The sequence below is a fragment of the Panthera leo genome, chromosome B2 (assembly GCF_018350215.1).
Source record: "Panthera leo isolate Ple1 chromosome B2, P.leo_Ple1_pat1.1, whole genome shotgun sequence".
In the NCBI taxonomy this organism is placed as follows: domain Eukaryota; kingdom Metazoa; phylum Chordata; class Mammalia; order Carnivora; family Felidae; genus Panthera; species Panthera leo.
In genome coordinates, this window is record NC_056683.1 from 143,409,907 (window position 1) to 143,421,573 (window position 11,667).

At 45.2% G+C, this 11,667-nt stretch overlaps 1 protein-coding gene across 1 annotated transcript in view; it reads right to left on the minus strand.

The window, feature by feature from the left end:
• SLC22A2 (solute carrier family 22 member 2) overlaps positions 1 to 10,347 on the minus strand; it is a 30,219-nt gene extending 19,872 nt beyond the window's left edge. The window contains exons 1-4 of the mRNA XM_042937437.1: positions 9,920 to 10,347; positions 7,988 to 8,091; positions 2,798 to 2,952; positions 243 to 411 (exon numbers count right to left, since the gene is read on the minus strand). Coding sequence (XP_042793371.1) covers positions 243 to 411; positions 2,798 to 2,952; positions 7,988 to 8,091; positions 9,920 to 10,330 — 839 coding nt within the window. The 5' untranslated portion in view covers positions 10,331 to 10,347. The remainder of the gene's footprint in view (positions 1 to 242; positions 412 to 2,797; positions 2,953 to 7,987; positions 8,092 to 9,919) is intronic.
• Positions 10,348 to 11,667: the final 1,320 nt, after the last annotated feature.

The following is an 11,667-nucleotide window of genomic DNA, read 5'->3' on the forward strand; positions in this document are numbered from 1 at the left end:
GTTCATGGGGGTTTTTTTGTTGTTGTTTTTGTTTTGTTTTGTTTTGTTTTGTTTTGTTTTGTTTTTATCCCTGAAACACTGACCTGGGCTTTCCATGAAGGAAAAGAGTGAATTCAGAATTTAGTATACACCTTGGAATACAGCTTGGAATACAGAAGGATGGTGTGCATTAAGGAGAGGTAGCCTCTTCAGGAAAACAAAATAGTTCAAGTTATTTCCTTTTTTGTTCCAAATGGACTTACCAGTAATAGAGCAAGAAGAAGACGTTGGGCAGGGAAACAGTGAGCTGGAGCCACCTCCAGTGAGGAAGCACGTATGCCACCCCCACCAGCGCCAGGAGCCCAACGGTGAAGGCCATTTGGTAAACGATGCCCACTGTTCTCCGATAGCTCAGCCCGACAAACTCCGTAACTGCAGAGAGAATCCAAACGGTCAACGCAAGTCAGTAGGACAGGGACTTGGCCATCCAACTTCGGGGAAACTAGAGTGCCAGCCTCAAAAAAGAGTCCAAGTTCTAGAATGTTGTATACAACTTTCTGCATAATTTTAAGTGTTCTTTGGGACTGATTTTGTTACAATTTTGCTGTTGTATTAATATAAGATGTTGTAATTCCACATTGGGTGGGGGGGAAAGGCCTGCCAGTGTGAGCAAAATGTTTGATCGATAGAATAATTTCCAGGGAAAATGTGACTGGATTTCAGATACATGCAAAAAAAAATGTCTTTTTGAAGCAATCCAAAGTTTTTATTTTTTTAAGTTGTGTTTGCTTTTTTTTTTAAACATTTTTTTTCAAAGTTTATTTATTTTTAAGAGAGAGACAGAACATGAGCCGGGGAGGGGCAGAGAGAGAGAGGGACACAGAATCCGAAGCAGGCTCCAGGCTCTGAGCCATCAGCACAGAGCCTGATGCGGGGCTGGAACTCACAAACCCCGAGATCATGGCCTGAGCCGAAGTCAGATGCTTAACTGACTGAGCCACCCAGGTGCCCCATGTGATTGCTTTCTTTTTTTTTTTTTTTTATGTAACCCAGTTGTTTCTCATTGCAAAAGTTTGATCTAGAATAGTAAGGCAGGGGTAATTTACGATGTGAATAAATGGATCAAGCACTGAATTGAGATTGTAAAGGATTCTTATGTAAATGAACATCTCTTATATGAGTTAAGTATTTTCTTGCCAATCCTAATAATGCATGTAAATGTCTTGGAAACCTAGCAGTGGGTTTCCCAACTGATTGGAGTCTGCTAGCATTGGCTTGCACGAACTGCTTTATAAATTTTCAGGGATTTTGCAACTTGGTCATTAAACCCGTTAACCTCAGTCATGGTGGGAGTATTTACAACTTAGATATCAGACAACTCCACAAATCACGGCTCTTTATTTTCCAAGAGCCAGGTTGGCAGCGTAGCTCTGCATGTGGCATACGAATCAGCTTTACCCCATTCCATGGCTCCACCCTGACAGCTGTATGAAGTCTGCAGGACATGGACTTAGGGGACAGTCATTTCGTTCTCGCAAACACTCTAGAACTTCAATTCCAGATATTCCACGAGCCACAGACCTTTTGCTCTAAATGTTTAGTAATCGTGTTCAAGACGTCAACTATTTATAAACCAAATATAAATGCGCCCCCAAAATGTTTCTAGAAATTACTGCGAATTATCAAAAAGTATTTATAACAGAGTTAAACAAAAGTCTGTAAGTGCTCAATAAATAGAAATATCTGTCTTTCAAAGTGGTTGCGGTCACGGAGAGGTCTGAGGGTGGTGGGGAGGGAAGAGGTCAAGCAGCAAGGTGTACCTCAAGGACATTCAGAGGGACTGGAGAAGAGATTAATGGGCAGAAGGCTGAAATTTAAATTTATACAATGAAATTACACATATTTCTACATATCATGTGTTCTAAAAACCAATTACTGGTTGAATAATTGTACATTAATTCTTTTGTTGCCTGGGAATACGTTAGGGAGGTGCCTACCAAGACAGTAGCCTTCTGCATCTCAGAGTTCCCCAAATTAACTTTACCAGGTGAAATTCTAAGCACACATACTCCAGCTCTTCATATTCTAGTTCTCATGGGTAATGAGAGTTTTATGATGGTGATGGTTTAGATTTCAAAGCGCCCATTTCCCTTTGTATGGATGCTCTTTGAATGTAGCCAGGGGCAAGTAATGATGGCGTTAATCCCCCAGATCTAATTATGGTGCTAATTTTTCTCACTATGGCTTTAAAGGCGTTATGCTATTTATTGGGATTCAAGTATTCTCCCGGACTCCGTGGAGTTTAAGCATAACTGGCTACCAGTGTGTGGGATGAAGTGATATTCCTGGTCAGACAAACGGCTGTCGAATCTAGATTGCCCACGGGGCTTATATTCTCCGTTTTCTTGTCTATAAATTGAGGAGAACAGTGGTTTGCAAGAATCCATTTATGCAAAGCAGTGAAGTCCCTCATAAAGCTGACGTATGTCTCACCATTGAATTTTCTTTATGTATAGACCTGCAGGGCTAGATTTTTCTCTGTATGTAACACCCCCAGGTATAGAAAGCTTTTTCCTAAAAAGTTATATTAGAATCTGGATGGTATGTTTACCCTCATTTCTGCCTTCATTGTTTTCTTTATAGAAAGAATGTAGACTGAGCGCTGAAAAGATTTTAGAAATACTTTTGATAGAGAAAAAAAAATCTCTAAACATTTTCTTGAAGCTGGGTCCGTTTTGGGGCCCAGCCCTTCCCTTCTCCTATGGATTTTGGCACAATGTCACTTAATTCTCCAAGCAGCAGCCACAAACATTCTTACTCAGGATGTAGCCTATAAGCCAGCCTGCCTTGCTGACCAGCCCCTGGATCAAACGGAAAATTAACACCCAGGTATAGTTTGGGGAAACGGCCAGCAGGAGTCCTGATGCAGCATTTATGAGGATCGTAACCAGTAGGCAGAGCTTACGGCCAAACCTGCAAGGAGAGACAATAGAATTAGATTAGATTCATGAAGGCTGTAGAAAATGCACAGAAGTTATGGAAGTCTCAAGAGGAGGTTGGCTCTGAACTAGGCAAACTCAGGAGATGCGGATTGATGCCCACCTAGGGAGAATCCCTGACTTCAGGTCAGTTCACTTTAGTACTTTTCCCCAGGGCACTCTGTGAAAATTCTATGCCTCATTCACCCCAGGGCCCCAGAACCTTCTCAGTCTCACACTGTGGAGGGTCTTCAGGCAGGGGGTGACTCTTCCAGGCCACCCAGGGGCCCATCTGGGTCTTCCTTCATCCTATAAGCTGGGGCCTCTGCACCAACAGTCTCCATCAACTGCCCACCCCAGAGAGTTTTTCTTTTGGAAAAACAAAAATTTCAATACTGCCTTTGGACTTTGTGGTATTTGTATGTCTCCCCGGAAATGGTCTCTGGTGTCAGCTGCGGGGGTGGAGGGCCTTTGTCATGGAGTACCCCAGGTTAGCTTCTTCACATTCTATCTGAGAGCCTTGGGTTTTCATCAGCTTAGGGACCTGGAGAGGGTCCCAGGACACAGAGGAGGGGAAAACTTAGAAACCTGGTTGAATCTTGGCCTTACCAATTACTCCGATGTCTGTGTTAGTCAACCTTTCTGTTTCCTCAGCTGGAAAAGACCTGTCCTACCCAGTCGACAAGAGGGTTAAGTGAGATATTACGCGGAAAGAGCTAGAGACACCGGCTTCCTTTCCCCCCATGTCTTTCCTTCTGTGTGTCAAGCAGGCTGTCTGAGAGTTGACTTTGGGGCAGAGCACTGCTAATTCATGTTGTCATCGCGTCCGCCTTGTTTTGTTCTAAGAGTCGTCCTAGTTGGCCGTTAATGGGTATTTTAAAGATTCTTCAGAGAAGGCAATGTTTTAGTCAGTCTTTGCTTATCCACTGCAAACTCAAGTCACGGACTGTTTTATGTCATTCCCTTGCACATTTGATGGTGGCTGAATATTTTTTAATAGTTACTCTGCTCCTAGGCTGCTACGTCCTAGAGACCATTTCAATACCAGCTGACCGTTTGAAAATAATCCACAACATCCTTAACAATTATCGGGGAATGTTAATGTTTTAAATCGGAAATTGAAAGATCAAGCATTCTCATGAGTAATAAATGTAAACCGCTGAACTTCTTTCTTTTTTTTTTTGTATGGTTACTTATTTATTTTGAGAGTGACAGAGCACGATCATGCATGAGCTGGGGACGGGCAGAGAGGGAGAGAGGGTGAGGGAAAATCCCGAGCAGGCTCCATGCTGCCAGCGCAGAGCCCGACGTGGGGCTCAGTGTCACAAACAGTGAGATCATGACCTGAGCTGAAATCAAGAGTTGGACGCTTAACCGAATGAGCCACCCAGGTGCCCCTAAACTGCTAAACTTCTTAAGACACTGTTTGGACCATTGATTTCTTAATTCTCAGCCAATGGTTCCCCACCGTAAATATCTGCCTCTTTGGCCTTTTATTCAAAGTCTTCCAAAATCCCATCTTGACAAAATGTTTTAGCCTTTCATCTCCCGTGTCCTCCTACCCACACCCCTTCCTTTACCCTGAAAGAGTCTTTAAACATTTGTTCAGGTGATAGCTCTTTAGCTTCCAAAGTTGACCTGGGCCTCCCATACTAGTCACGCTCCTGTAGATGGACAAAATCCTGTGGCTGATAAGACAGAATATTTGCCATTGGAAACTGAGAGCATGAAAACCTTCAGAAAATCAAATCTGTGATGCAGAAAAACTTCAGCGGGGGACACGTGCCAAATAAAGTCACGACGCCGAGCCTCAGTTTCCTCATCTGCAAACTGGGAATAACAAAATCATGTTTAAGAGGCCGTGATGAGTCTAAATGACCTATAACACATCAGTGCGCCCAGTACAGTGCCTGGCACATGGTCGGTAGCGGAGGACTTGTTTTGGAAGATTTCACATAGCTGGGTAAGTTTGACTATGACCCGTTGAGACTCCGATTCTGCTCTGATCTAGTTCCATCACGAAATATAGAGGAATGGGGGCTGGCTCTTGTTAGTTGGTCATTAGGATCTCAGAAAATTTGCAAGCTAATTGTTAAACACAGCCACTGTTAGAAATTAAATCCTACACTTAAAATTAAGGAAATTAGATTAAAAACAAGTGTAATAAGTATGCAAAACATTGCTTCCTAATTACTCTACTGTGTTCGGCCATTATCTGTGCTCATGAGATTATTTACCTCCGTCTGCTGTATCCATACAGTGGAAATACCATACGATGGTGCCTATTTCCGGCCAACCCTGTGTCCAGTGGCCTCACTCTGGTGGCTTGAAATGGACCACTGTGGGAGTACTTACACCAGGGAAATCAGCAAATTCTACACACCAGGCCTCTATCCCTCAGAAAGCCAGTCATTAAACATTTACAGGCATGCCACTAAATACAGAACTTACAATTACCCATCAGTAGAGTAAAAAATCTGGAATTGGTGAGAGATTACTCTTTTTTTTTTTTTTTTTTTTTTTTGCATCAGGTGATACTAAAAAATGTTCTTTAGGAGGTTTGAATGATGACATAAGTTAGACATATTATTAAGGGCTTGTTTTCAAATTCTCTAACACACACCCTTCCTTCCTTCCTCCCTTCCATCAGCAAAGCTGACTTCCAGAAAGTTGACATGGTGTAAAACTCAGTATTCTTATTTGTAACCTTTTCATCATATCCTCCTGGTTTTCTTCTAAAAGATACCCTCATCAGCTGTTGGTTCATATCTTTAAAAAGCATCACAGAAGGCAATCGATTTTAGTAATGTTAGTTTAATCCGTAGCACGAAATGATTTTCCATGAGATTTTGTACCATTGTATAAAATCTGAGTATTGTTCAGAAAAAAGCATTAATTATGCAAAAGATAACTTGCTTTTTCTTTTTAATCCAATGGCTGTTGTGACTCTCACCCGCATATGCAAGTAGAACAGAAGAGGCAATAAACAACAGAAATTCAGACAATTTAAGAAACATAAATGGGGGCGCCCAGCGGCTCAGTCGATTGGGTGTCTGACTCTTGATTTCAGCTCAGGTCATGATCTCAGGGTCATGAGACTGAGCCCCGCGTCGTTGGGTTCTTCACTGAGCATGGAGCCTCCTTCAGATCCTCTCCCTCTCTCTCCCTCTTGCCCTCCCCAGCTTGTACTCTCTCTCTCTCTCTCTCTCTTTCAAGAAAAAAAAAGGAAAAGAAATGAAGATTTGTATATAGCTTTTTGGGGAAGAATAATGAGTAATCAACTTTACATAGAAGATTTCAACAATAGGAGCAAAATAATGAGATGAGGTCATCCAAGAAGGTGGATAATTGACTCAGGATTATAAATCAGGAATGCACTGTCAGGGTGGGGAATTATAACCTGTCTCCTTCTCTGTGAGTGGGATGAGAATAATTAACTCATTTCTTTAACCAGCCGAGAGGCTCAGTCACCTATTTGCTCACTTCTGTCCTGGCAGCTGAGTGTTAGTATCCCCACCTTATGGGAGGGAGGGAGTGGAGAGGGGGCAAGGAGGCAGGGGGCCGGACAGCCACACACTCTAGACCGTCCCTGGCCTGCAGCTCTCCTGACTTAAGGGCTCATCTCCAAACCATCGACCTATTGGTTGTGGGGCAATGAAAATAAAAGCAAATGACCTTCCTTTTTACCTCACAAGCCTCCCACACAAAGTCCCAGGAAGAACCTTTGAAGGAGGGCAGAGCAGACAGTTGCTGAAGTGGAACGATGGATGGACGGCCCTGTGGCTCAGCGGCCTCGACTGCCATCCCCTCTCCCTCCCGCCGCCACGGTGGGCCCGGGCTGTGAACGCGCAGATACCCCTGGGAGGGGATGGATTAACTATTGTTACCAATCTTTAACTCATTTGCAAGTTTCCATCCAGCCTGACCATATAGCATCATCAAAGAAAATATTCTGTTTACATTTAATATAATACAGGTTTGGGTTTATCTCTAGCACAGATCTAGTTGGGGAAAGCAATACGCATAAAGCGTGTTTACCTAGATTCTATGTCTTTATTATACAGTTGCATAGCACTGGCTCTGGTTATTCACGAGAATGATACTGTTCAAACACTGGAGCACAGTGCCTGGCACATGGAAAACACCCAATAAATAGTTGGTATTTCGAGTGCTCAAGTATCAAGTATAAAAGCAAATTTTTCTGGTCCTTTCTCTTTTGAGGACTCCGAAAAATATCTAATTGGCCATCAACCGAGTAAAAATGCATGTTAAAAGGCACTTTCAGCACAGTAAATCTGGGAGTGCAAAGTGATGGACATAGAAAAGATACAGGCAGAGCTGGATTAGTGCGACTCACTGAAAACTAGCTCCCTGAACCGGACCTCCTCAGAGGACCATTTGCTGTATGCTCCACACACACAGGTCTTTCCTCGTCTCTCTCCGGGAACACTGACATTGGATAGTGGATATTTACCTCTGTCAGGGTAGACGGCCCCTGTGTCCCTTCTACCAGATGATAACCTAGGTTCCGTACCTACAATTACATCTGTCCCCAGGATCCCTATCAGGAATTCTGTGACCCAGTGGGCTAGGCAAGGACAGCTGCAGGGCAGGTCTACACTGGCTTTGGGTCTATGAGAGGCAGGCAGAGGAGGGAGAGCTTAGGAGCCCTGATGGCTCATGAATGGGGACCTAGTGATGAGGCCAATGAACTGGGAATCACAAAAGAGATCAAATCATTTATTACTCTCCCTTCTAACCCTAGGCTTCTGGATAGTCCACGCGGAAAAACTGCTGCCCAATATAGAACATTCCTCTGTGACCCCGGGGAATTAGAAAACAGACACGTCGGTCATGGTTATCAAAGCAGTGGAAGACATCTCAAATTGTCAAGACGGTTGCCATGAGGCCGGGAAACTGTGGTCTGTGTGCTTTGGGAAAGGATGCTATTCAAGCAGGGGCAGGTGAATCCGAGTGTTTTCCGGACCTGCGGGACTATTTAAATTCCACCACATTTGTGTGACACCCACCTGTCTGCTATGTAGCCGATACCCACAGAACCGATAAAAAATCCTACATTCACAGCCGACTGAAACAGGTCCAGCATCCAGGAACTGGCACACACTAGGTTAAACTGCCGAGGGGCGAGAGGTTTCCCGGGTCAGGAGAGAAAACAAAATCCTGTTAGACACAGCTCAGCCCAGGGAACTCCTCGAATATTCCTTGCCTTGAGCTGATGTGGATGAATGGCCATAAACCAACTGTTTTTTTTTTTTTTTTTTTTTGCTTATGTGAATTTTCCTTATACAACCAAGAGATTTGTCCCACGATCTATTTAGCCTTCCACCTAGAAGCATGTCATTAAGCCAAAATCTGTTGTTGGCGAAACCAGCTGAAATCAGGTAAGTGCTCCATTTTCCCTTTCTAATGTTGATACGCAAGAGCAAATGGGTGCGTAAGCTGGATGCCAACGCTGGCCCGAGGGAGCTGGGGTATTCAGCGTCTCTTTGCTGTCTCTTTAACAGTAGGGGAATTGGGGTCGGGAGGTGTCTGAGTCGGTTAAGCTTCCGACTCTTGATTTCAGCTCAGGCCATGATCTCGCGGTTCGTGAGATCGAGCCCCGCATCGGGCTCCTTCTGACAGTATGGAGCCTGCTTGGGATTCTCTCTCCCCTGCCCCTGCTCATGCTCTCTCCCTCTCTCTCACAAAAATAGATAAATACACATTTAAAAAAATAGTAAGGGAATCTGGAATGTTTTCACAGCCTGCTACATTCGCTCTCATTTGGAACAAGAGGCAATGTTGAAGGAACAGGTGGAAATTTGGTTTCTAGAGTGAACTGTTAACTCTGTGGCCTTGGGCAAAATTTTTCTCTGTTCTGGGCCTCAGTTTTCTCATCTCTGTATGAAGGGATGAGATTAGCAACGTTGTAAAGCCTCTTGAAATTGTATGATGTTATATCTGTGATCTCTATCTACGGTTTCATGTAAGCATCAGACCATTTAAGAAAAGCTCCTATACTGGGGAGCCTGGGTGCCTCAGTCTGTTGGGCCTCTGACTTCAGCTCAGGTCATGATCTCTTGGTCTGTGAGTTCGAGCCCCGCGTTGGGCTCTGTGCTGACAGCTCAGAGCCTGGAGCCTGCTTCGGATTCTGTGTCTCCCTCTCTCTGCCCCTCCCCTGTGCATGCCTCTGTCTCTGTCTCTCTCTCTCTCCCAAAAGCAAATAAACATTAAAGAAAATTTTTTTAATAAAAAAAAAAAAAAGAAAAGCTCCAGTACCTAAATGTCTGTTTATACAAAATGTCTTCACGTTACCCAAGCAGTCATTTTAAATTAAGCCAGGCAGCTGGCTTTCTCTGTATTTTCAGAATAAATGCACTCTCCCATTTTGGTTTGCCTCCAATAAAAGCAGGTCCCCATTTTTTTTTGTTTTCTCTGTATTTATTAAAAGGAGGCTTCACAATTAGATATTAATGTTGACTGTAGTTTTTAATAAAACAATAGCGCCATAGCAGAAACATCAACCCCAGATGGTTTTTATGCAAACATTTTGAGCAAATCCAAGAGAAAAAAGTAGCTATCAAGAGAAAATTGTATCGTATCATGGTAAGGCACCGTTCAGGTGAGTTCCATGAACTTTCAGGCTCCAGAAAAAGGCTTAAAAATTTTCCTTTTCCTGGAATTATGTCCAAGAATTCGGCTATGCTTTTCCTTGTTTCTTACCCCTGAAACTTACATAAACTGGAATCATTATTGCCAGAATTTGACGAAGTTTTAACTAATTCACTCATCCTCCAGACAAATAAGAGGCTCCATGTTCTTGTCGGAAATGAGGATTTTATAAGATCCTTTGAGCCCCCAAATTACATCCAGACAGCGTAAGAACCAGGCCTTACTGGCTTCTCCCTTAAGAAAAGCCAGTGTATCGGCTCTCGCCTGCCCTGAGTCCTGCACTCACTCACCTCGGTCACGATGGACGAGCCGGGCGTTTCGTACACCCAGCCGTGCCGACAGGGGCCCAGCGGCAGGTGGCTCCTGTTGGCCGCCAGGCCGGCCAGGGGGTCCGCGCAGCTGAGGGCGCTCTGGTTCCAGTCCACCTCGTAGCGGCGGCACTGGTGAGGGGACGCCTCGCCCGCGGCCCCCGGGCCCGGTGCTGTGTAGTTCAGCTCCTCTGCCAGGCTCCAGCCGCATCTCCGGCTCAGCTCGGCCACCCCGGGGCTCAGGCAGCGGTGATCCGGGGTGAAGGCCAGGAAGACGATGCCCACATAGATGGGGGTGAACGCGGCCGAGAGCAGAGCTAAGAGAAAGAACGTCTGCTTCTGGAAGAAGTTAAATTCCCCTATGTGCTCTAGGATGTCATCCACAGTTGGCATTATTATCGGAGGCAGGAGTCCTGATGCTCTTCCCCGGGCTGGTGCGAGTGGCCCCGAGTGAGGCCGTGGCCGGCTCAGTTCAGCTCTTATCCAAAAGTCAGAGGGTTGGAGGGAGTTTACTTTCGAATGAGACCAACCTTTGATCCAGACCTTTACTTGGTCAGGCTAATTTCCAACTGTGCCCTCCTCCAGCGGACATGTGTCCTGCCGCTCTCCCGAGGTGCCCTGAGCAAGAAACAGGGCCAGATGTTGTGTGTGTGGTAAGATCACTCCCCAAGAGCTTGCCTTACCTCACCCCACCCCCACAAACAAGCCCTCCTCTGTATCACCCAGGGAGAAATCGGAGAGCGTTCACCTATCACGGGCCTGTTAATCTTTCCCCGGTAGGCTAAGCGTCCGGGAAATTAATATATTCGTATCTCACCCACGCAGCCAACCTCCTCTCTAAGGTGCTACAGAGAACGCACACGCATTTGGCTTTGCTCGCCAGTGGGATGTGAATCATGGTCTTGGGTCAGAGCTCTTGTCTGGATTCAGAGCGGTTTGCAGTTTCTGCCACCGGCCTCAGTCTACAAACAACAGCAAGCGCACTGGGGATACACGCTTGTTTTAATTCCACCCCCAACCCCCACCTAGATTTTATAATTCTGCTTTTCAAAGAATGCCAACCTGACATTCTTGTGTTTCAACGCTGAAGTGTCCTTCCCTTGACCCGTTTGTGGGGAAAGAATAAAATGTTCACCACACATACGGGTCACGTGTAAATGCAGGCAGGCAGGAATGTTTTTATTTTTCTTCTTTCGTCCGAGAGATTTCTGCCCGCGGTCAAGGATGCCTCTTTAGGTTGGTGTTGGGCGCATCCAAACACCAGACAAACAGTCAGTCCGTCTTTCCTGGTGTGCAAAAGGATCCTTCCTACAGCGGGAAGCTGCCCCATGGAGAAGGTGGCCTGTTGATACATCTGCATATGAAAACACCAGAAATTTAATCTCGCTTTCTTTCTTCCTTTTCTTCTGTTGACTAGTCAGTGGGCATGATAATGGTCCTAAAAGTAGTGGCTCATGAGGGTCCTCCTCCCTCCTGCAGTTTTGAGCATCTTGTTTTCTTGAAAAAGCAAGAAGCAGGTGCCTGTGGGGACCCTATCAGCCTCTGCTGCACCTGTGTTGGCTCACAGGGGTGCTCTGCTTGGTGCAGGGGTGCATCAGGCCGGGCGGGTCCCTACCGCTGTCCTCCTCAGTTTGCCATTGGCCGCGTGAGTGGGTTCAGACCCTGCGGGACCAAGAGTTTGGGGGAGAATTTCTGGCACTAAAGTTATAATGACAAAGCCCATCGCAATT